Here is a 27000-nt window from a genome sequence, read left to right on the forward strand (position 1 = left end):
CCCCGCCCACCAAATCGGAGGCCGAGGGTCCCCGCCCACCAAATCGGAGGCCGAGGGTCCCCGCCCACCAAATCGGAGGCCGAGGGTCCCCGCCCACCAAATCGGAGGCCGAGGGGCCCCGCCCACCAAATCGGAGGATAAGGGGCCCCGCCTACCAAATCGGAGGCCGAGGGGCCCCACCAACCAAATCGGAGGCCGAGGAGCCCCGCCCACCAAATCGAAGGCCGAGCGGCCCCGCCCACCAAAGCGGAGGCAGAGGGACCCCACCCACCAAATCGGAGGCCGTGGGGCCCCGCCAACCAAATCGGAAGCCGAGGGTCCCCGCCCACCAAATTATTCTTACATTTGAATAAATAAAGTATATATGGATTCTAGACTCCCGATTCTTTAGAATCGGGCTGCCATCTAGTGTAGTATAATTGGCTCCATATATCATAATGCACCCCCATAGCCCTCAATATAGTATAATGCATCCCCATAGAAAATGCACCCTATAATTCTCCATATGTTATAATGCACTCCCATAGTCCTCCGTATATTACAATGCACACCCCATATTCCTCCATATATTATAAGGCAACCACAGAGTCCTCCATATATTATAATGCACCATGCTAGCCCTCCAAATACTATAATGCATCCCCAATAGCCCTCTATATACTATACAGCACCCCATGTACAATACAGCACGGCACCCCTATATGCAGCATAGCACCCCTATATACAATGCAGCACAGTACCCCCCATATGCAGCACAGCACCCCCATATACAGCACAACATCCCCATATACTGCACCCCATATACAATACAGCACCCCTGTATACCGCACAGCACCCTCATATACAGCACAGCACCCCCATATACAGCACAGCACCCCCCATATACAGCACAGCACCCCCAACATACAGCACCCCTATATACAATACAGCACAGGACCCCCATATACAGCACAGGAGCCCCATATACAGCACAGAACCCCTCATATACAGCACAGGATTATTATTGTTTGTGTATACAATATGTGCCACTAGGGGGCATCTGAGATTTAAGATTAATTCAGTTGGTCCTGTCTAATATCTTTGTTATAGATGGCTGTCTGCTACATAGAGTCACCAGTGTGGCCCTTGCAGTGCCTGTCAAATTGTAAGAAAGTGATTGTAAATTGATCGACTATTCTTAATAGAACCAGTCATTTTACAGTAAACTTTAGTTGACAGCATCTTCCATAATGGGACTGCACCATGGAGGACGTGTCGTACCTTGAACTGCCAGTGAACCTATGAAAGCAAAGGTCCTTTCCAAATTATTGAAATGTTATGGTATGACCACAGATATGTTGCAAAAATTAAATGGAGATCTGAATATGGTTGTTTCTGCTGCATACAAATGGATTTTTACAATTCCCATTTGGATCATTCAGATTTAATTTACCAAACATATACAGTGTGGAAAACAGGTATTTGATACACTGCCGATTTTGTAAGTTTTCCCACCTACAAAGAATGGAAAGGTCTGTAATTTTTATCGTAGGTACACTACAACTGTGAAAGACAGAATCTAAAAATAATATCCAGAAATTCACATTGTGTGATTTTTACATAATTAATTTGGATTTTATTGCATGAAATAAGTATTTCATACAATAGAAAAACAGAACTTATTATTTGGTACTTAAACCTTTGTTTGCAATTACAGAGGTTAGACATTTCCTGTAGTTCTTGACTAAGTTTGCACACACTGCAGCAGGGATTTTGGCCCACTCCTCCATACAGAGGGGCTGTCGCTGGGCAACATTGAGTTTCAGCTCTCTCCAAAGATTTTCTATTGGGTTCAGGTCTGGAGACTGGCTAGGCCATTCCAGGACTTTGAGATGCTTCTTATGGAGCCATTCCTTAGTTGCCCTGGCTGTGTTTCAGACCATTGTCATGTTAGAAGACCCAACCATGACCCATCTTCATTGCTCTCACTGAGGGAAGGAGGTTGTTTTCCAAAATCTTGGAATACTTGACCCCGCCCATCCTCCCTTCAATACAGTGCAGTCATCCTGTCCCCTTTGCTGAAAAGCACCCGTAAAGTAAGATGTTTTCCCCACCATGCTTCACGGTTGGGACAGTATTCTTTGGGTTGTACTCATCCTTCTTCTTCATCCAAATATGGTGAGTGGAGTTGATACCAAAAAGTTCTATTTTTGTCTCATCTAACCACATGACCTTCTCCCATGCCTTCAAACAGGCCTGGACATGTGCTGGTGTGGAACAGAAGGACCTTGCGTGCACTGCAGGATATTAAATCCATGAAGGTGTAGTGGGTTACTAACAGTAATGTTTGAGACTCTGGTCCCAGCTCTCTTCAGGTCATTGACCAGGTCCTCCGATGTAGCTCTTGGCTGATTCCTGACCTTTCTTAGAATCATTCTTACCCCAAGAGGGGAGATCTTGCATGACCGAGGAAGATTGAGTCATCTTGTGCTTCTTCCATTTTCTAATAATTGTGCCAACAATTGTTGCATTCTCACCAAGCTGCTTGCCTATTTGCTGTAGCCCATCCAAGCCTTGTGCAGGTCTACAATTTTATCCATGGTGTCCTTAGACAGCTCTTTGGTCTTGGCCATGGTGGAGAGGTTGGAGTGTGATTGATTGTGTGGACAGGTGTCTTTTATACAGATGAGTTCAAACAGGTGCAATTAATACAGGTAATGAGTGCAGAGGAGGAGAGCTTCTTAAAGAAAAACTATCAGGTCTGTGAGTCAGAATTCTTGCTGGTTGGTAGGTGATCAAATGCTTATTTCATACAATAAAATACAAAATAATTTATGTAAAAATCATACAATGTGATTTCCTGGTTTTTATTTTTAGAATCTGCTTCTCACAGTTAAAGTGTACCTACGATAAAAATTACAGACCTCTCCATTCTTTGTAGATGGGAAAACTTGCAGAATAAGCAGCGTATCAAATACTTATTTTCCCACTGTATATATTTTTTAACAGCCTTCGTCTTGATCTCGAGCCATGATGACTTGATGTGTGAGCGATCTGTAGGAAGATTGATCTTGTGCACGTCTTGACCATCATCTTGACGTATTAAGCCATCAGGTTGTTGGTCTTCCTCTGTGCCTTGTTCCTTCTATTCTTCTGACCATGATGTTCTTCTCCAGTGATTGCTCTCTTCGTATGATGAGTCCAAAGTAGTCAAGTAGCAGCGGGGTTATCCTTGCTTCAAGTGGCATATCTGGCTTAATTTGTGTCAAAGTTGGTTTGTTTGTTCCTCTTTTCCTTAATGGTTTTGACAATGTATGGGTGGTGAGGATGGCATTGCACTCCTCTGATACCTCCTGGTGGTTAAATGTATTTTACTTTATTGTGTTTAAGAGTTATCATTCTGTGGCTGCAGTTTTCTGTTAGTAGTGTAGACAAGGTTAACTGTAAAGACCAACCCAGGACGGCGGGTAGGATTAGGGATTGTGGGTTAATGACAGGAAAAGGAAGTCCAGTTAGTAGGTTCAGACAAGGAAAGAAGAAAGGACACCCCTCTTGTCCAGGTGATCTTCACTGCAGTGAGTGTGTGTGTGGAAGAGGATAACAGAAACAGGGAAGGAAAATAACTAAGAAGGAGAGCTCGAGTGGTGGCCCTGTGTACTCCTAACAGGCAAGTTGGGGAAGGGAACTTTGGTCCAGCCACTTTGGGAGGGTCCCTACGGGGCTCTGGGAATGGGAAGTGTCAGCTAAGTCTTGAGATCTGTGGGTCTAAGAGACAAGTCAGCGAGACTGGGGGCATATACAGTAAAGGAGCTAGCCACAGATGCTTCATTTACCAGAAATAAAGACAAACCAAACATTTTGTGCATTTATGGTCTTTTATATAACAGTACATAAAACAAAATTGTGTGCTGTATAACACTCCCTGAATTCACAAATACACTCTCGGTAGTGTACGTGACTAATACATTCATTTGGCTAGTCAGTTCAGTAATAATATTCATAATGTGTAAAGTTCCAGGCTCAGAAACTTAGGGCAAAATCCTAAAAGTAAAATTACATCATGACAATTAAATGAAATTGGTAAAAACACAACTTATATACATGACGTATACAATATACACAATCATATTCAGTAATAGAATGAATTTCTGATAATAAAACTTACACTATATACAAGTCGGCTTAAGGCTTATCCAAACAAGAAGCATTAAAGTCTATGGACATTTTAATGTATTGCACATAGTATAAAACATTCTAAGCTGCTCAGCCAGTGTCAATCCCGACATCTAAGCTTCCTCTTGTCTCAGTCTCTAGCCTCTCCTGCTTCTCCTGAATGCAAATATAAAAGACATTACAATTGAATCTATTATCAGATCTCGGCTTAGATGTACATTCAGGAGAAGACATGAGGGAATGAAGGAATGAAGACTGATCAGACAGGGAGTTTCACTGTCTTGATTAACATTGAACAGCATTGAGCAGCTTGTATTGCATGATATGGATGCTGCAGAAGCAAAACAAAGGAACCTTTTTTAATTAAATTATTACCTATTACATGCAATGCAATTAAAATAAAAAGATACAAAGATGTCCATAACATTTAACTCTTAAAGGGAACCTGCCGGCTGATTCATGATGACCATGCAATAATCAAACACTGGCTGCGTTACTGCAGCCATGTATATTTTACTGTGGCATTTCAGAGTAAAGATATATTGAAAAGCTCTCTCTAAAGACTAGACTGAGGCAGGTGACTTCTCTAGTTCCCCTAGACTATCGGGTCTCTCCCTATGGGTGTCTGTATAAGGAGACATCTGTCAGTGTAGCGAAGGAGAAAGACAAGGCACACTGTCCTTTTGAAAGAATTGGGTGCTTGAGGAAGGGACTCGTGGTCCAGACTAATTAAGGTTGGAACGTCAGCACCACAAAAGAAAATGAAATGAGACTGTGGGTCTTGCTGCGATGCGGAGGTTCCAACCTGAGTTGATATAGCGAAGCAGGCTTGGAAAAGCCAATGGGGGCATGCCTCCGACTAGTCATCTGAGACCCATAGTCCCTGGCTACTTTTCACATTTGGCTTTCTTTGAAATGTTGCAGCATTTTGGAGTAATACACAACACGACCGCAATGTTGCAGCCGGGTTCTGATGCCTACTGTTGCATGTTCGGGCAGCATGAATCTCCTGGCGGGTTACCTGCCATTCACTATAAAGAGGTAGATATTTATCCAGTAGCCACACGACTTTATTCGCTTTGGTCTACAATTCCCTGTGTTATCAATGTCTCTCAGCATAACATAGACATAATGAGCAATATCATTAATCATCAACTATTTACCTTCATGAATACAGACACCGCCTTGATAACTGTGAAGAGACCATCCCAGAGTAGAATGGTCAGAGCTTACATATTAACCTTTATCTGAGTAATTAGGGATTCAATCTTGTTTTCCTTTTGCAATTCACTTTCAGTATTGTAATTCTTTTCTTTGCTTTTAATCAACAAGAAGAATAGAAGGGGGCTCAGTTCTTGTTTGACCCTCCACCCGAGCCCTAAGGACAAAACATTATTTAACAAGACAGAGTCAAACATTTCCCTTCCCTTATGAGTGGAATGGAGGAAGGGGCCATCCAGCTTCCTACCCCCTGCCCTAGGATAGGTTTCTATGAACCAACACCAGAAGGCAGCCCCATTTGGTGGCTCAGGTACTGCTTGCAATACAATCACATATTACGGTAATTTACATCTCTTGGGTGATAATATGATTATAAAACAAATACATAATTGTCATATAAAATATTTAATAATGATTGTCCCTGTAAGACTAACAGGGTCCAAGGTAAGGAACCCCCACCGGTCATCTAAAGGAAGCAGGTCTTGGCACAAGTAACAATATGGAGGAAAAACAATACAGAATGTAAGGCCTAACATCAGCTAAAAAGTGTGTGCCTCTCCTATACGCCTTGTGTGCGTCCCTTGAGATAACAGCCATGTGTCTAACTTGGAGAGATGATTGCCCACATATTGGAACTCATAGGTGACCATTGGAGCAGTTCAATGGAAACCCGAGAATAATAATTGTCTAATATTATGATCTGAGTGAATTAAAAAACTCTGTGACCTCAGAAAACGTAAAAGAACAAGGATATCAATAAAGATTTCTATTTTACATTGGTCGTTATACTCCTTGTTCTTGTAGGTCCCCTGTTTTCCTTGTGGAGGGTCTATCTATTATATGGTCAAGTTTAGGTATTTCTATTACACCTCAGCTAGTGATGGCAATAAAGTGTTGGATGTATTTGCCATACAACGTGAGTCCCAGAAAAGAAAGCCGTCATTCATGTTACTCAGTCAAGAAAGGGCATTACCTTTAGTGTATTTTTGGGAAATCAACAAAATACCAGCACATCCTACATTAAACATTCCTCTTCTGTAGAAATACTAAGCAGTTGTAAGCAGTGCCACCACATCTCACAATGGCCAAATTGTAAGTGAATGCATTATTAATCTTGCACTCATCCTGCCATCTACGGCCAAGACCAGAGTTTATATTCCTGTTCTCACATGAGGTCCAACTTCTCAGACTAACAGACATAAAAAATATATATATTCATTGCAGTCTGTGGTGCTGTCCACAGACTGTGATGAATGCAAACCAAGCATGCAAGACTAATAGCGTTCTAAATGTGTCTGGTGCACGAAATTAGAGGCCCATTGCCGGGAGGAAATGAATGTTATTCCTCCCAGCAGCATTCGGGCTTCAGACACGGCGGCAGCGCCGACGCGCGTTCAGTCACCATTCTGCGTAGAGAGAGTGGTGGCAGTAACTATACTCCCAACAGTGACTGACAATTGGAGTTAATGCTAAGCTGCTATCTATCAGTCATTGTCGGAGGCGCAGTTACAGCCACCGATCTCTATACACAGAACAGTGACAGAAGCCTGAGCACTGCCAGTTGGAATAAAGTTAATTTTGTCCCGGCAGTGGGGCACTAAGTGCACGTGCCAGGCAGGTTCAGAACTCTATTAACCTGAAGACTAACCCCATATCTGCAGGGTAATAGCGGTTTTTTATATGACAGGTAACCTTTACTAGGTAATAGAAGCCTTGAATTTTTATTTTTTGCATATGAGATGAACAGATGCCACAATGATGGTAAACATGGACTCACAAACCAAAAATAGAAGAAAACTGGATCCAGCACACTGATGAAAAGTAGTTCATTTTTTCTTGTACTCAACCTGCTGCAACCCCTGCACATCATTCCTCACTCCCCCCAAAAAAACAACAGAGGTCTTATGAGACCATAAAGAGCAGGGTGAATTCCATACCTAAATTTAATTGAAGTGGGCATCCTACATGAATGAGTTTTCTGCAACAGTGTTCACAAAAAAACAAAAATTTTAGGCAAATGTGATAATATACTGTAAGGTGAAATGTGCGATGTGTTTTGTTACACATGTAGTGGTGGCTCACTTCCTCTGCACTGCATAGCACCCATTCAGATTAATTAGATAGCATGTACTATATGGTTGTGTGGCGTCCACCAAAGCACCAGCTCAATGGTATGATTAAGGCCTAAGGGTGTGTGCAAGGCCATGGGCGATCTGCTCCAAAAGCTGGCTGACAAAATGCTCAAAAGATTGAACATATGCAGAAACTGAGCAGAATCTCTCCATATCTCAAAACTCCTCAAAAACTTTGAGTTTCCGCTCTGCTTCTGCTCCGAAATCTCAGCAGTAAGACTCACACATAGCTTTTGAGGGGTTTTTGGAGTTGTTTTTTCAGTTTGCTGAAACCTTTTTGGAGTTTTTTCCCTGAAGCATTCTTTGTAACCAAGTCCATCAGGAGATGCCTCAAAGAAGTTACATGCACCTTGTTTTCTCCTGCTGCGTGTTTTTCAAACCTGAAGTTGAAGAAAAACGTTCAGAAGACTGAACATATGAGCAGCTTATTGTCTGACATTAGAAATAAACAGGAAACGTTTGTTAAGGGTGTATTGAGTGATTTTTCAGAATCATTTTGGAGCAGACCAGCTCCAAAAGACTCTTCGGAGATCTCCTTGTGCATACTTCCTTACAGGTAAACTAACAAATTTCAGTCATGAGTGATTAGCATTTACTCTTCTGAGCTAAGTGCAATATTATGTCATAGATTTCTACAGAGCAAAGAATGGTGATAGACTTGAGATAAGTCTGTATACACACGAGTAATGCAGTATGTATTGGGAAAACTCCACAACTCTGACTAATGCCTATGACATGCCACTCCTTAAGGATACAATGGCGTACGTCATCCTTATCATCCTCAATAATTAAAAAACATACAGTATGTGGTAGAGGATTTTTTAATGGATGCCTCTGAAAACTTGACTGTGGCACATACGACAAACAAACTGCAATGCACCGTAAATGTCGCCGAAGACTGTTTTTTTCCCAGATCATTGAGGTTTTTTATCTATATAACCATTAGCTGAAAGGTTGGTCAGTCATATATAGCCAGTACCTGAGAAATGCCAGTCGAATAATGACCAACGGGTCGCAGATCCCAGGTCTAGTAGGTAATCTATGACCATTGTGAATTGACACTTGCCTGCTGTCATCCTGGTTCTTCCTTTGATTAGTCAGGCTGGTGAGATGGCATCATCACATGATGCACATGAGATGTGGTACCAGCCCGGCTAATCGAAAGAAGAAATTGTAAGATACTTGGCACTCCAAAATACGCACAGCACCAGTTGAGGCCGTTTGCCATCCCACAGCTCGGTTTTTCTATCTGACATGAAGGCCCGTGATTTAGGGCTGAAACATCATTGACTGGATATTTGGATTGCCTAATAAAGTTCTGTTATTATCTTATAATTTCCTTCTGTGCATGGGGTGGATGGAACCCTTCTTGGGCATCCAATTCTTCGCTCAAGAGTGCTGTGAATCTGCTTCTATAATCGAAAGGGGAGCCATAGATGACAACCGGTAAGCGGTGATTGACTCCAACAGCAAACTCAGTAATCTGTGACCGGAAGTCCTGCGAATCACAGCTTACCTGATGTCATCAATGGCGTGTTGGCGCCACATCGTATTCATTCTCCCATCTCTACCAACAGAGCATATTATTTGCAAGCAATCAGTTAGGAACAGTACAACAACTCATTGGTCACACACCTGGTCATCCTCTTATAAGAAGAATGCTAAAAGGAATATAAGATCCAACCAAATATTTTATAAAAAAAAAAATACAAAAAAAATTAAAAATATGTGCAACTCATTCAGAAAATGTAAATCACAACATATTTCGTTAGCTGTGTTATTAAAGTGCAATACCTATGTATAGGTACTTATCCTTTTTAAAAATGTTAACACGTTTTCATTGTGTGTGTAATACATGGAATATTGTATAAATCTGGCCTTTGTACAGTCACTTCGCCCGTTAATGATTCAGCCTCGGGTCCAGAGTACATGACCTGTTAGCATAAAAAAAAAATCAATGCAATCACCTGCATTGTCCAACAGCACGTGCAGCGGGATGACATGATTGTACCACTGCTCCGGCTATAAAAATGTTTCCATCCATCTAGATAAGGAATGATGAGGAATCAATGATCTGTTTAGCGTTTTGTCTCAATATTCTTCATTCAGACGGTTTATGTTCATTTACAGAGGTCATCCGATCTGGACAAGCACATTTCTGATTGTGACTTCCATAATGACGATCTGTAGGGGTCTTGCTTGAGGAAGGGCATTCTCATCGAGGGAAACCATCTATTAGTTTCATACGCCCTTATACCTTTTAATATATCCAGAGAGCTTTCTATGTACATGTGGCAAAGGCGCAATATCCAAAAAGGCCACTTTGATTTTTCATATAAGGACCTTTGTGTTGTAAAATCCATCCATAATGTATATGAATACTTCACCATAAAAATATAAAAATATATATATGTATATCTACATTACGTCCATTGAACAGAGGCTCAGTATGGTCATTTATGAAGTAGTAATGGAGAAACAGTACAGACTTTGTAGGACTTAATGTTGGTTAGTTCTGCTCAGATTGATACTATCATCTTCAAATGCCAAGCCAGAGTGGTCAGGGCTCCCCAGTAAGCTGTGTTGGTCTTCTTGTCCTTCGTAGAGCATTTGTTTCTCTTTTCGAACACTAGAGGTTATTTGGCTCCAGGTGATGTTGGTGTTCTTAAAAGCGTGCAAAAGAAAAATCCCAGCAATAATAGTGAAAAATCCACTTAGGGTGCCAATCATGTCACTGACATCCATACTGTTCCACTCCTTAAAAAGGATCACAGAGCAGGTGACCACCATCGTGGTAAAGAATACATAGTATATTGGGGTCACTATGGACGTATTGAACACATCCAAGGCTTTGTTGAGATAATTGATTTGTGTGCTGATGGATATAACTAAAGTGGCCAACAGGATGAAGAATAGGGGGTCTTTATAAACCGGTTTTCTTTCGATAAACTCCTGAATGGCGATGCCCAAACCCTTAACACAGGATACGGAGAATGCACCAATGATGGAACAAATGGCGATGTACACAAGAATGTTGGTTGGGCCTTTCTTTGGAGCAACAGCAAAGATAAGGATAAGAGATGTCACAACTGACGCCACTGCAAATGTAATAAACCCTGTGGGAACCAAATGTAAAAATATAAATAAGTATTAAATATAAATGCTAAACATATTACCCCTATATTATCATTATCAATAACGATAGGATGAACTGTATGATATTAGACTCTATATAAGTATATGGCATATATAAGGAACATGGAAAAGCCTGATCCAAGCTTCATTTTTTTTTTCTCTTGTGGGTTTGTTTCTCTCGGTAATATAGGCTGAATGTAAAATCTGTGTGTACCCAGGGTGCTTGGGTTTCTAGTAGCTAAAATATCCGCACAGCTTCTATCCTGCACTGATTTCCTCTTCATTAGATGTGCTCTTTATCTGTAGCCTTTTTTTTCTGCCCTCCTTTAGAAACTTTCTCTCCTTCCATCTTGTGGAAATATGTGTGTACCTCTCTCCCTGCTGCTATCTCTAATACTAAAACTTGATCAGGCTGCAAACTGCATATGAGGGAGTCTTAAAATGAATGAAGGGATGAAGATTGCCGACTGAAACTTGTAATCACTAACATATGTAAAAATCATTTTTGCCTTGGTGAAGGAATCCATAGAATTTAATGGGGTTGTCCACTACTTAGACATCCCCTCATGAATCCCTATGTTTCCTTCCAGTAAAATAATAACGCCTATAATCATCTCCAGTGCTGGCACCGTTCAGTAGTTTCGGCACTGGCTTTCCCAGGGCTTGCATGACATTATGTCACATGATCCCTGCGGCCAATTAGCGCTGGCTTCACACTTCCCTCCTTTGGACAAATCAAGACATCCAGAGGAAGTGAAAGAACAGGTGTAGTTATCTTCTCACTTTCTCCGAATGTCAATTACATCGGTAGGAGAGGATAGTGAAGCCAGATCTGATTGGTTGCAGGGATGGTGTGACATAATGTCACATGATAGCCTGGGAGAGCTAGTGCGGACACCCCGGGAACAGCGCTGGCACCGTCAGTAAGGGTACCGTCTCACAGTGGCACTTTGGTCGCTACGACGGTACGATCCGTGACGTTCCAGCGATATCCATACGATATCGCAGTGTCTGACACGCAGCAGCGATCAGGGACCCCGCTGAGAATCGTACGTCGTAGCAGATCGTTGGAAACTTTCTTTCGTCGCTGGATCTCCCGCTGTCATCGCTGGATCGGTGTGTGTGACACCGATCCAGCGATGTGTTTGCTTGTAACCAGGGTAAATATCGGGTTACTAAGCGCAGGGCCGCGCTTAGTAACCCGATGTTTACCCTGGTTACCATTGTAAATGTAAAAAAAAAAAACACTACATACTTACATTCCGGTGTCTGCCACGTCCCTCGCCGTCTGCTTCCCGCACTGACTGTGAGTGCCAGCCATAAAGTAAAAGCAGAGCACAGCGGTGATGTCACCGCTGTGCTCTGCTTTACGGCCGGCACTGACACAGTCAGTGCGGGAAGCTGACGGCGAGGGACGTGGCAGACACCGGAATGTAAGTATGTACTGTTTTTTTTTTTTTACATTTACAATGGTAACCAGGGTAAACATCGGGTTACTAAGCGCGGCCCTGCGCTTAGTAACCCAATGTTTACCCTGGTTACCCGGGGACTTCGGCATCGTTGGTCGCTGGAGAGCGGTCTGTGTGACAGCTCCCCAGCGACCACACAACGATTTACCAACGATCACGGCCAGGTCGTATCGCTGGTCGTGATCGTTGGTAAATCGTTTAGTGTAACGGTACCTTAAGTATACTGTAAGTGTTATTATTTTACTTGGGGGTAAACATACAGATTGAGAAGGGGTTGTCTGAGTAGTGGACAGCTCCTTTAAGCCACATACAATAAGAGTTAACACATAGCAGTAATGTTTTAAATGACTATACATATGTGTTCAGACTAAATGATCGGAATCTAGAACATGTCGTACAACAATCATTTAAATGTAACATATTATCAAAGGTATCATACATATATATATAGATATATGTGTGTGTGTGTGTTAGGAATATGAACATATATACTGTAGGTTTCTATCATGTATAAAGACCAACCTGGATCTCTTAGTTTGATCTCCATATCATGAAGAGATGTGACCTCTTCTTCATGAGGAGCATGTATCACCATCATGGTGGAGCCCAAGATACACAACAGACAGCCCAGCTTTCCATGGATATTCAGCTTCTCATTCAGGAAATATGATGATAACATGGCACTAAGGAAATAAAGGAGACATGCTTTACTACATCATGGTTCCACCAGGGCATGGCTTCAGCAACATACTTGCATCGGTGCACTAATAGGAAGGCTTTGATTTGGAAAATGTGTGTGTTTTATATAATTAATATTTTAGTTGAATAAAACATTAGCCCGACTGACTTTTTCTATAGTTGTGAATGTTGAACTTAGAGGGGTTCTCCAAGACCGGATTAAATTGTGGCAAAGGCTAGTAATGCTTTAAAATAGCAAAATAAGCCTTATTTACTTATATATTGTGCCAATTTCTGGCCTCAGTGGTGATTCTGTGGTAGGTGGCACGTGACCGCTGAGGTTTGTGATTGGCAGCAGACATGACATAAGCACTGCAGCCCTGTAAACTAAGACTTGCAGCGGAAGGGTGGCACTGGAACAGCAGTGGCTGTAACCACTAAATAACGGTTTGTCTGTTTTTTACACCAATTCTAGCTTTTGCCCCAATTTTGTCCCATTCTGAACAACTCCTCTATATACAGTGGGTACAGAAAGTATTCAGACCCATTTCAATTTTTCACTCTTTGTATCATTGCAGCCATATTCAAAAAAGTTAATTTTCCCTCATTAATGTGCACTCTGCACCCCATCTTGACTGAAAAAAAAAAAACAATTTTAAAAAGGAAAACTGAAATATCACATGGTCATAAGTATTCAGACCCTTTGCTCAGTATAGAGAGGAAGCACCTTTTGAGCTAGTACAGCCATGAGTCTTTTTGGGAATGATGCAACAAGTTTTTCACACCTGGATTTGGGGATCCTCCGCCATTCTTCCTTGCAGATCCTCTCCAGTTATGTCAGGTTGGATGGTGAACGTTGGTGGACATTTTCAGGTCTCTCCAGAGATGCTCAATTAGGTTTAGGTCAGGGTCCTGGCTGGGCCAGTCAAGAATGGTCATAGAGTTGTTCTGAAGCCACTCCTTTGTTATTTTAGCTGTGTACTTAGGGTCATTGTCTTGTTGGAAGGTGAACCTTTGGCCAAGTCTGAGGTCCAGAGCACTCTGGAAGAGGTTTTCATCCAGGATATCTCTGTACTTGGCCGCATTGATGTTTCCTTCAGTGGCAACGAGTCATCCTGTCCCTGCAGCTGAAAAACACCCCCATAGCATGATACTGCCACCACCATGTTTCACTGTTGGGATTGTATTGGGCAAGTGATGAGTAGCCTGGTTTTCTCCACACATACCGCTTAGAATTATCACCAAAAAGGTCTATCTTCATCTCATCAGACCAGAGAATCTTATTTCTCATAGTCTGGGAGTCATTCATATGTTTTTTAGCAAACTCTATGCTGGCTTTCATATGTCTTGCAGGGAGGAGAAGCTTCCGTCAGGCCACTCTGCCATAAAGGCCCGACTGGTGGAGGTCTGCAGTGATAGTTGACTTTGTGGAACTTTCTCCCATCTCCCTAATGCATCTCTGGAGCTCAGCCACAGTGATCTTGGGGTTCTTCTTTACCTCTCTCACCAAAGCTCTTCTCCCATGATTGCTCAGTTTGGCTGGACGGCCAGGTCTATGAAGACTTCTGGTTGTCCCAAACTTCTTCCATTTAAGGATTATGGAGGCCACTGTGCTATTAGGAACCCTGAGTACTGCAGAAATTCTATTGTAACCTTGGCCAGATCTGTGCCTTGCCACAACTCTGTCTCTGAGCTCCTTGGCCAGTTCCTTTAACTTCATGATTCTCATTTGGTCTGACATGCACTGTGAGCTGTGAGGTCTCATATAGACAGGTGTGTGCCTTTCCAAATCAAGTCCTATCAGTTTAATTAAACACAGCTGGACTCCAATGAAGGAGTAGCGCCATCTCAAGGAGGATCACAAGGAAATGGACAGTATGTGACTTAAATATGAGTGCCTGAGCAAAGGGTCTGAATACTTTTGACAATGTGATATTTCAGTTTTTCTTTTTTAATAAATTTGCAAAAACTTCTACATTTCTGTTTTTTTTCCAGTCAAGATGGGGTGCATAGTGTACATTAATGAGAAAAAAATGAACTTTTTTGAATTTACCAAATGGCTACAAAGATAAATGATACAAAGAGTGAAAAATTTATAGGGGTCTGAATACTTTCCATACCCACTGTACGGCTTACATTTATCTGCTCATAAAGACTTAGGATGTGCACCTCAAATTGCATAAAAGTCACATAACTATTAGGCCATGTTCACACTTTCAGGATTTTGTCAGGATAAAGGACAGGATTCTGCTCCTTTGTGCTGATCTGATAATATTCCTCCTGCAATGTATGTGGTATTTTATATCTCATTCACATGCTCAGGAAAATATCGGAACACAATAAAGAATTGGAAAATAGATGAAACTGAGATAATTAATTTGTAGGGCCCCGATCCGGTGGCCACATCGGTAGGCTGTGGCCGCTGGACAGTAGCCCTAAGAACCTCCTGATACCTCATGAGTGTGTCTTATGGCAATGATGATATCATGCCAGATCTACAAATGTGAAAAAGTACAGTTGGTTTTAGCAGGTAGGAGGCGGTCCGCAGGGCTCATGTTCCCGTGGCCACAGACTACTGAAGTGGACGATGGACCAAGGTCCAGTAAATTGATTCACTCATCTCTAAAAATAGGGAATAATGGATACATAAGATACAGAATGATAAATCCATGACAGTAACGTGAGTCTTGCTGCAGATTTTACTGAGTATAGCCACAAATTAACCTCATGAAATTACAATGAAGCTAATCCTTTGGAGAACACACTGGCCTCTGAGAGTAGATTTCTGCCGTACAAATAATTAGAAAGCCTATGGTGGATTTGCCTATGAATATTTACACCAAATGAATACAGCCCGATGCTACCCTGTAGTCCGGGGTAGTAAAGAATAAACAGTTAATGCCATATAATACAATTTAATAACACTATTGGAAGTTATTGTTACCAAATGAGGACGCTCAAGGCGCCAAGTGGCGTCACCAGGGTTGCAGGTGCAAATGCGTATGCAGCAAAGTTGGCGGCTTCTCCAGCTCCCACTGTAAGCGAAAAAAACAAATAGAAGAAGGTAAGAAAAAAAAAAGGGAAACCCTATTTCCTCATCAATTAAATCATTAAGTGTAAATAATTAACACCAAACTGCATTGGGGTCTTATTGTCAGGGATGTTCCGAGGAGGGGCGTGTTCATTGTCATAGGGGGAGATGACCACTTGTAATTGGTGGGGTCAAATGGCCTGACCTTACCAATTATGGAAGGGCACCTGGGAATGGAAGAAGATTATTTTTGAGTATTTTACTGCAAGTTGCTCACATCACCATCTCTGCTACTCTCCATTGCTGGTGCAAAAAAACAAAAATAATAATACATAGTTACAGCTGGAGGTTGGCACATGGAGTTTCAAGCTTCCGGGCATCCAGATAGCCTAATAGACTGTGAAGGGTACGGATGCAATGTTCCTAACGGGGGCTAAATAGTATTTGAAACATGGATCTTTGCTCTTTGGGTCGAAATTTTCACCGTCAGCCTTCTTTTATGCTTTTGTCATGTTTGCCAATTTCTTTTTACATGGGTGGGGGAGGGAGAAGGGGTATTATAAAAAGGTTTATAGACATTTCTAGGATCCTTTCTGAGAGCTCCTTCATAAAGATAACAGCCGGCTGGTCTGGCTGCATTTTTGCACATTATGTGTGGACATCTTTCTGTGGTTTTGGTCTCCGGTCCTTTTGAAGAACACAGCAAACTTTATTATTAACAGGCTGAACTACTGTAGCTGGACCATTGTACCAACAAGGTAATTATAGGATCTACGTGGACTTCCAATCGTAATTACTTGCTTTCTTAGTTTTGGGAATCAATTCAATGGTGAATGTCTTGGAGATTTTTCCACATACAATTATAAATAAAATATAGTAGGGACTGGAAATCATATGACCACAGGGAAATAAAGTCCATGATGATAAACAAATTTGCTTTTCATAAGTTTGGAAAAGCCAAGCACAAACCATCCTCTCCCCCCCAACAGGAGATGTTGTCGTTTCTTTGGGAGAAACCAAAAAAAAAAGACTGAAAAGAGTTTTTATAAGGTTATTAGGTTTCGGGGAATCACTTTTTCATGCAGAGCCCTGTAGGTTTGAATTTCTTTTTTCCCTTAATAATAAAGACTTTCATTTAAAAACTGCATTTTGTGATTACTTGTGTTATCTTTTGTAATATTTACATTTGTTTAGTGATCTGAAGCATTGAAGTGTGACATACATGCAAAAGAACAGGAAATAAGGAAGGGGGCAAACACTTTTTCACAACACTTTAGGTTTGGGTTTCGTTCAGAATTTGGCACCATTTGGCTTTTACAGGCTATTTGTTTGGTAGATACACAGCAGTACTCGGTAGCACCCACTAACAAATGTATGAAGCTGATGTAGTGTGCTGTGATGCTGGGTCCTCCAGAGAAGCCGCTCTCCTCTCTGGATATTGGGTTCTGGAAGTTCTTTCCATGGAGTGTGTTTTGTCCTGCATTTTGCCTAAGAACACACGTAGGCTATCACCACCCTAGTGATTGAACCGATGTGACCGCAATGTACACAGTGCAGGGTGTGCCCCGTTCTGCTGGCACCGTGCATACGTCCCTATTACCTGAAGGTACAGAACATAATCAGACTTACTTGACAGCAGTCCAGCCCACCAGAGCCACTCCTTAAGGTACGAGAATCCACCCTGTCCTGTAAAACAACATTTTTTTTTAATATCACAAAGGAACAGTTTTTTAATAATCCATCCCGTGAATTGCCTCCCGTGAGATGTTGTCAATGTTAACAAGATAGATAATAGCACAAAGAGTCATGGCTACAACAAAGTGTAATTTAGCGGGAATCTGGCAGCGGATTCATGCTCCCAGGTTTCCAAACACTGAAGCAGTTAAAAGAAGTGATGTCACAGCTCACTTCTTCCTCCTCCCTGCACAATGACATCTGTAAACTGTCCCATTGAAATCAATGAATGATAGAAGACCATTGTTTGCTATGATCCATGTGTCTGCTGAGAAGCATACCATTCAATGCTGTTAAAAGGAATCTGTCCACAGACTTTTTGTATTTAATCTGAGAACAGCATAATGTTGGAGCAGAAAGCCTGATTCCACCGATGTGTCATTTGTTCAGCAACTTAGTTTAGTTTCAATACAATCAGTCTTTTACCAGCAGGAGATTATCACTGCAAGACTAGGTGTCCCATGCCAGGCAGTCCAGCTAATCTGTATAACCCCGCCCCACCACTGATTGGCAGCTTGCTGACAATGTACAGTGTACACAGGGAGCTGCCAATCAGGGGTGTGGGCGGGGTTATACAGGGCTCACCATTCAGAGCACCAATTGCACCAAGCACAGTAAATGACACATCAATGGAATCAGGGTATCTGTCCCTACATCATGCTCCTCTCAGATTACACAGCAAAAACCTGTTGACAGATTCCCTTTAATGCAAGTTCAGGCCAAATAGCTGCCCCCCGTTATTGTGTATAGACAATAGAAGAAAAATTACTATCAGAAAAAAAACAGATTTGAAGTAAAGAATATGTATTAATTTCTTGTTTGTTTTTTTTAAAAGTAGAAATATATACTGTAGTTAGCATAGTAACCTATAAAATTCAACAAAATAGACCTTTCACCCAATTCTATGAACGTGGTTTAATTTCTGGTTATTGTGCCTTTAAAAAATATTATAGATTAGGCCGGCGTGTCAAATAATCATGCGATTTAATGAAAGTGACATCACTGAGCCGCTTCTTCTCATACTGGTTAAGACATACTGTATATGTTCCTGATACACCTAATGTCTGAGCCTATCTTATCATGAGCAAACCCGTATTATTCTCCTTACCTGCTCTGGTGACTCCTTTGTCAGCCAATCGTAAAAGACCTTTCTTCTTCATGATAAAGCTTGACCCAATAAATAAACTAGAGCTAATCGCCAGTATTAATCCAATATAAAGGTTGTATTTGTTTCTAAAAGTGGCAATGCTCAGGTTAGACTCATTGGTGGACTGGCTGATGTTCTGCAGGACGATGAAGGACGATGGGCTCTGTGAGGAGTTCATGATCTGACACCATGCCTGGGAACCACTGTGATGACACATCAGAGGTAACACGGCCCCTGCAATGGGAAGCACAATCTATCAATACTTACAGTATATCAAGCATTACATGTTTAAAATAGGAACTGGTGCGATTACAAAAGGTAAATGGCAGTGTAACAGAGACTGGACCTCAAAGAAATTTTCCCACTAAAAATATTTACTCTTCTTTTGAATGTTGATCGACACTCGTGATGTGGAGAGACAATTTGCTCTTTATGGACAGATGGGTTGATGCATTATGGTTCTACCTATACCTCTTCCCTTTAACCTCTCCCATCCCTCGGTTCAACTTGATGGACATGAGTATTTTTTCAACTGTACTATGTAATGATGCAATGATGAGTGATCACTGGAGTCCAACTGATCCCAGGAACAATGGTGCCAAGGTCCCTTGTATAAATGGAGCAGTAGTGCACATTCATGGAACTTTAGGAGTTAGCCTTCCATCAATACCATAGACAAGAGTGAAGTGGTGGATAGGCATGATCACCCCTTCCTGTTCTTGCAATCAGTGTGCATCTTAGTGGACGAACCACCAATGATCATACATTTATGATGTTTTCTGTGGATAATTGGTGAGAAGAACTCTTCAATGCTACACCACCAACATAATTAGGTTTCATCGATGGTGTCCATATCAAAGAAGTAGATCGGGTGGTTGATATGTGGCAATTGGAGCTATCCCTAGATGGTCCCATACTCTTTGCTTTACCCTTCAGGGGAACTGCATTGATAAAGAACAAGAAGCTGAGGAATTGGCCCAAGATTATAAATAAATGCCACAGAGCAGTAAAAAAAAGACCAAGCCCTTCTGTCCTTGGTGTTAAAACCTTGTTTTTAGCTCACACCATGCTACAGAAGATCAAACTGTCCTTATGTCTCATCCCCTTCCCAATGATAAAGACTTTAAATAGTCTAATTGTGTTGGCATTCTGCATCCATGACATCAGCTACCAGTCAGAAGGAAATAACCAACAGAATCTGTTGGACAGACCTATTAATCACTGAATTCGGGTTTTTCTTTCAGTCCATTGCCACAGGTATATAATCCAACATCTTACCTTACAATCTTGCTTTACTAACATCTGTGATAGAAAGGGTCATTCTAAAGAGCTCATTGATTTCGAGTGTGGTCCTGTAGGAGGACACCACCGTTGTATCAAGTCAGTTCTATTTCTCTCCTAAAAATGCCACAACAAATTGTGAGTGGTTTTAGCAAAAAGTGGAAGCAACTCAGTGACAAAGCGGAGTTAAAGAGTGGTGCCATTGAATGCTGAGTAGCACAGGGCATAAAAGTCACTAACACTATGCTGACTCAATAACTGCAAACCGTAAAACTCCCTTGGCAATAACAACAGTACAGAAACTGTGCATCGGGACCTTGGTTGTCATGGCCGAGTGGCTGCATGCAAGCTTTACATCACCAAGCATAATATCAAGCATTGGATAATTTTTTTACATATCACATTGCCACCAGATTAGTGGACATGTGATTGTATTTCTCTATCTGGCTCTCTGATGCAAGTGCCTTGGTTTGGCGAGGAGAACGCTACCTGCTTGAATGCACTGTGCCAACTGTAAAGGGGTTGGTTCTCAGGAGTTGGCATAGGCACTTAGATCCTATGAAAGGAAATCTTAAAGAGTAACTGTCATCACTAGTGATGAGCGAAGACACTCGTTACTTGAGATTTCCCAATAATGCTCGGGGGTCCTCCGAGTATTTTTTAGTGCTCGGAGATTTAGTTTTTCTTGCCGCAGCTGAAGGATTTACATCGGTTAGCCAGCATAAGTACATGTGGGAATTCAGTAGCAACCAGGCAACCCCCACATGTACTTATGCTGGCTAACAGATGTAAATCATTCAGCTGCGGCAAGAAAAACTAAATCTCTGAGCACTAAAAAATACTCGGAGGACACCCGAGCGTGCTCGAGAAATCTTGAGTAACGAGTATATTCACTCATCACTAGTCATCACGTAACACGTGAAAATAAAAAACTCAGTAGCATATCTTATCAGAGAAATCTGATTCCTTCTTTGCCAAGACTGATTTTTCATTTTCAAAATTCTCACAAAAAAAATCTGAATTTGGTGAAGATACTTTTTTTGTTACAGAGATGGCAGTTGCTGCTCATAATATTCTATGTAGGTGGGAGGAGCTAAGTTGAAGGCAGAGCTCCCCCTCCATTCTTCATAGAATCTTATTAGCAGCAACGGCCATCTTCTATCTCAGTAATGTAACAGTAATGCAACAATCTGTCTTCACAGAATACACATTTTTTTTATTTTGATGTTCACTATTGATTTGTGAAATAAAATTTTAAACGACCATTACTTGTTAAGGCTTCAGCATAGCAAGACATTTTGGACAATTGTTTGCTTCCAACTTTGTGGGAACAGTTTGGGAAAGCCACTTTTCTGTTACGGCATGACTGTTCCTCATGGCACAAAGCAAGGTTCATGAAAACAAGGTTGAGTTAGATTGTTGTGGAAAAGCATTACTGTCTCTAATCAAACATCAGTTTCTGACCTCTCAAATGCTCTTCTGGATGAATGGGCAAAAATTCCCACTGACCTTTCAAAGAATGGAAAGTCTTCTCAAAAGACTGAAAGATGTTATAGATACAAAGGGGGATCCAACTCCATACCAGGGTAGGTGCACACTACTGTTTTCTCTGTATCTGATTAAAACGGTCCAATTATGCTGATCAGACTCTGATTAGAGCTAGATCAGAGTGGCATCAGTTTTCTTGGAGGTGGAGAGAAAAGAAAAAAAGTTTCTTCACCTTCTCCATTATGCCAGTCCATGAACATTAGTCCGCACTAGGGTGTCATCCGAGTGTGGTCAGATGTTTTCCACGGACCCATAGACTTGCATTGCTGATTTAGATCTGACACTCGGATCAAACAGGTCACCGACTTTTTCCTTGGACCGCTCGGTGAGAGGGAAAATTGGACATGTTCACAGCCCCATAGAATAACATCATTACGAGGGCTAAACGTGAAAACCACAAGCCCTAGATGTAAGGTGCAGGTATCCCAATACTTAGGCAATACAATACAATCCTGATTTAATCCTTTTTCTATGAAACTGACCATACCTCCAACAAGTGATATACTGTAACCGGCCCAAGAGCAAATTATCTATCACAAAAAATAAAATGAAATACTTGAAAGCTGACTGACATCGAAGTTCTACCTCACCATGTCAGAACTGCCATGTCAAAACAAGTAACACTTTGCTAAATCGCTTGTAAATTGCTGCTAATTGCTAACAACAAGAACAAGTCTGACACCAGCAACAAGTGACATGATCAGGCAAAAAGCAGTACTGTGAAGATGTCACAACCTTCCGCACTCCCCACTACAAGATTACCACTTTCTAATGATTTTACATTGATGGTTTATGGAAATGTTCACCATCTGCCAATAGTGCAGTTCAAGTCATCAAGAACCGTGTCACAAATGATGCATTTTTCTGCATATGTAATGTACCATTCAGAGATCGCACAGAGCCAAGGCACACCTCTGTACAGGAGTCCAAAGGTTCATGAAAAGATACCACTGCTCTTTTTTTGCAACAACTCTTACTCTTGGCTTCACAAAATTGTGTGAGCTATGCTGAAGGCAAAATCTTAATTCAGAAAATTTACACCTAGAGAATAACCATTGGTTGTAGTTTCCTCCCTTTGGCATTCATGCTCAGGTAAGGTGATCATTCTGAATGGTCTAACTATTAGAGTTTATACAAATCACGGGATTCACGGGACTCAGTCCAGAATCCACGCCAATAATCTTTGGCCTCTTGACAAGAGCCCAGAGAACTGTATCCTACTTCGTGGCATCCGCAGCTCTACTTAGGTTAGCTGGCCTCACTTGAGCTTCACACCACAATAATGACATCGCCCCAGGCCAGATTTCCAAAAGAGGAGTCAAGGATGTTGGAGATGGTAGGAGAAAGCTCTTAGAGTTTCCATAGATATTATTGACATGCCTGGCTTCTGAACCGAATTCTACAAATCGATTCCCACCAACTCTACCAACTATCATGGAGAATTTACGATAGTCACCCTTTACGGATCTTACAAAAAGGCAGAGCGGCGTTCATCGAACCTGGAAGGGGACACACAGTGTCCTTACAATTCAATATAATCAATCACGCTATGTGCTGCCATATGACACAGTTCTACACATATGGCTTATGATAAAAATTACATACATTTTTGCCTCATGAGCTGCTCTCTCCAGAAGAACAAACATTATCTTCCCCCTTAGGTCCCTGTCAGAGACCTCTCACCCAGCCCAACAAGTTCTCCACTTTGCACTGATGAGGGGCAAACATTCTGAAACACATCTCTGCAAATGTTTAGCCTTTTACCCTAAAGCATGTGACAAGGCCCTTTAAAGGGTCGATATTGACTGTTAGGATTTCTCATCCCAATAGGTGTTATTTGGGTTTTTGTCCTCTTCCTCTCTGAAGAGGACACTTGTATAGATAAATCTGAATAAACTCTTGTACTCTCAGAATGATGTCAGCAAATAATGGAGGGATGGCTGACCATAATGTTTATTGGGACCTCCCTACTCTCCCCCAATGAAAGGCTGGACTCTTTGTTCCCACTGATAGATAACCTACCACAAGAGACATCTGGCAATCTACTCCACTTACTTACATACTTCACTTACCCAACTAAGAACACATCCATTCTCTGCCAAACTAAGCGAGATAGATAGCTTTTTTTTTAAATAACAACTATCTATGGTGGTTACACATGATAAATACTGCACTTTTTATACTGTTTTAAATAATAGCACAGTGGTTTGCAAACTTTGTCCCTGCTTCAATGAAACTCTCATAGGGAGATAATTTACCATAACTGGAGAAAAATACATGGACCACACATGGTCCTGCTGGGGTAGTATCATGGAGGCAGTGGATGCCGCACAACCCTACGCCTAACAGGTCAGGGTCTAACTGACACGGCAGTGGGCTTATACATTCTGATCAAAATTTTAATTATGAGCCTTGCGTTCAGTTTTGTAAATCTTGACATAACAATATGTTATTTTAATGGCATGCTGGGTCATAAAGTTCCTTTAGATAAGCCAATAACGTCAAGAATGTTCATTTGTTGGGGGTGACTGAATCGTTCATGCTGACATTAAAATACCGGTAACTGTTATCTGCAGGACATTACCCTTGTAAACACAAGTGCTTCCAATAACAATGATATTCCACGCACACATACAGTAGCTAAATAGGCCAATAAGAGACTAGTTTGTATATAGTATATCTCTTAGGCCACGTTCACACTATCAGTATTTGGTCAGTTTTTTACCTCAGTATTTGTAAGCCAACACCAGGAGTGGAACAAACAGAGGAAAAGTATAATAGAAACACGTCACCACTTCTGTATTTATCACCCACTCATGGATTTGGCTTACAAATACTGATGTGACATATTGAACGTGTGAACGTGGCCCTATAGACATTATATCAGAAGCAAAACCAGAATTCAGTGACCGGTGTGTGTGAATACTTCAACCTCCGGCATGGCATAGCATGTTTCAAGTCCTTCGCTGATTTATTATTACAAGTGGTAGCAAAAAGTAAATTAGCATAAAGTATCAATATCTCTATATACCATAATTAGCAGAGTACAGACAAAAGCCTGAAAAATGTGAGCTAACAATAGGAAGCCTAGTCATCCTCATAAGCAACTCTTGGAGAGAAATCTGTTTGCACACAATGCAAATGAGGAAAATGCAAACACATTGCTGTACATGTGGGTGAGCAATTAAATCTACCAGTTAAAAATGCATGGATGTTGCTATATTACATGCATACACTTAGCATGGAAGATTGTTTATGAATGTTGTCATGCTGGAAAATGTTGGATGACAACTGTTATCTGAGCTGTTATCATGACGTTTTAGTACAAGGGCAGGTGCAGACGATATACTAAAATATATATACTAGATGGTAGCCCGATTCTAACGCATCAGGTATTCTAGAATATGTATGTAGTTTATTTATGAAGATTTTAGAATAATACATTGAATACACAGGATTCGGCCGGCCGCGACCAATTAGCAAAGCGTGGTTCAAATCCCGCGCCAATTCACGGGCCGAACTGCGCCTGTCGCTGATTGTTCGTGGCCGGCCACATAGTATATAGCACAGCCACGTAGTAAATAGCACAGACACGTAGTATATAACAGCCCACATAGTAAATAGCACAGCCACGTAGTACATAGCACAGCCATGTAGTATATAGCACAGCCACGTAGTATATAACAGCCCACGGAGTATATAACACAGCCCACAGAGTATATAGCACAGCCCACGGAGTGTATAACAGCCCACATAGCATATAACACAGCTCACGTAGTATATAACAGCCCACGCACGCAGTATATAACACAGCCCACATAGTGTATAACACAGCCCACATAGTATATATCACAGCCCACGTAGTATATAACAGCCCACGTAGTGTATAACACAGCCCACGTAGTATATAGCACAGCCCACGTAGTATATAACAGCCCATATAGTGTATAACACAGCCACGTAGTATATGGCACAGCCCACGTAGTATATAGCACAGCCACGTAGTATATTGCACAGCCCCATAGTATATTGCACAGCCCACGTAGTATATAGCACAGCTCACGTAGTATATAGCACAGCCCACATAGTATATAGCACAGCCCACATAGTATATAGCACAGCCCACGTAGTATATTGCACAGCCATGTAGTATATTGCACAGCCCATGTAGTATATAGCACAGCCCACGTAGTATATTGCACAGCCATGTAGTATATTGCACAGCCCATGTAGTATATTGCACAGCCCACGTAGTATATTACACAGCCATGTAGTATATTGCACAGCCATGTAGTATATTGCACAGCCCACGTAATATATTGCACAGCCACGTAGTATATAGCACAGCCTTGTAGTATATAGCACAGCCACGTAGTACATAGCACAGCCACGTAGTATATAGCACAGCCACGAAGTATATAGCACAGCCCACGGAGTATATAGCACAGCCCACGTAGTATATTGCACAGCCTCATAGTATATTGCACAGCCCACGCAGTATATAGCACAGCCCACGTATATTGCACAGCCCACGTAGTATATTGCACAGCCACGTAGTATATTGCACAGCCCACGTAGTATATAGCACAGCCCAAGTAGTATATTGCACAGCCCACGTAGTATATTGCACAGCCCACGTAGTATATAGCAATGTGGGCACCATATCCCTTTAAACAAAAAAGAATTAAAATAAAAAATAGTTATATACTCACCTTCTGTTGGCACCCAGATCCAGGCGAAGCGTTTACCGATGCTCCTCGCCCGCTCCTCGCGGTGCATTGCGGTCTCACGAGATGATGACGTAGCGGTCTTGCGAGACCGCTACGTCATCATCTCGCGAGATTGCAATGCATGGAGCGGTCACCGGAACGTCGCGAGGAGCGGGAAAGGCCGGTTCTGGATCCGAGGGGCCGACGGACGGTGAGTATATAACTATTTGTTATTTTTAACATTAGATCTTTTTACTATTGATGCTGCATAGGCAGCATCAATAGTAAAAAGTTGGTCACACAGGGTTAATAGCAGCGTTAACGGAGTGCGTTACACCGCGACATAACGGGGTCCGTTAACGCTGCCATTAACCCTGTGTGAGTGGTGACTGGAGGGGCGTATGGAGCAGGCACTGACTGCGGGGAGTAAGGAGCGGCCATTTTGCTGCTGGACTGTGCCCATCGCTGATTAGTCGTGGCTGTTTTGCCGTGACCAATCAGCGACTTGGGATTTCCGTTACAGACAGACAGACAGAAAGACAGACAGAAGTGACCCTTAGACAATTATATAGTAGATATATATCATATTATATATATTATACTATACCATGTACTATTTTTGGTCCGGGAACAAAACATCAGAAAAAAAAATTGCATGTCCGACTTGGCCATGCAAGTGAATGAGTCCATGGAAAACATCAGACTGCACGCGAATGATTTCCACCAACTGACAGAATGGAGAAATTTGTTTCTCCATCTTCTG

The 27000-nt window shown here is 41.7% G+C and overlaps 1 protein-coding gene across 1 annotated transcript in view; it reads right to left on the reverse strand.

The window, feature by feature from the left end:
• Positions 1–7103: 7103 nt before the first annotated feature.
• The window catches only part of NIPAL1 (NIPA like domain containing 1), a 36452-nt gene continuing 16555 nt past the window's right edge, over positions 7104–27000 (reverse strand). The window contains exons 2-6 of the mRNA XM_077279810.1: positions 18661–18933; positions 17448–17504; positions 15732–15822; positions 12632–12792; positions 7104–10621 (exon numbers count right to left, since the gene is read on the reverse strand). Coding sequence (XP_077135925.1) covers positions 10005–10621; positions 12632–12792; positions 15732–15822; positions 17448–17504; positions 18661–18933 — 1199 coding nt within the window. The 3' untranslated portion in view covers positions 7104–10004. The remainder of the gene's footprint in view (positions 10622–12631; positions 12793–15731; positions 15823–17447; positions 17505–18660; positions 18934–27000) is intronic.

This window comes from Ranitomeya variabilis, chromosome 1, assembly GCF_051348905.1.
Source record: "Ranitomeya variabilis isolate aRanVar5 chromosome 1, aRanVar5.hap1, whole genome shotgun sequence".
NCBI lineage: Eukaryota > Metazoa > Chordata > Amphibia > Anura > Dendrobatidae > Ranitomeya > Ranitomeya variabilis.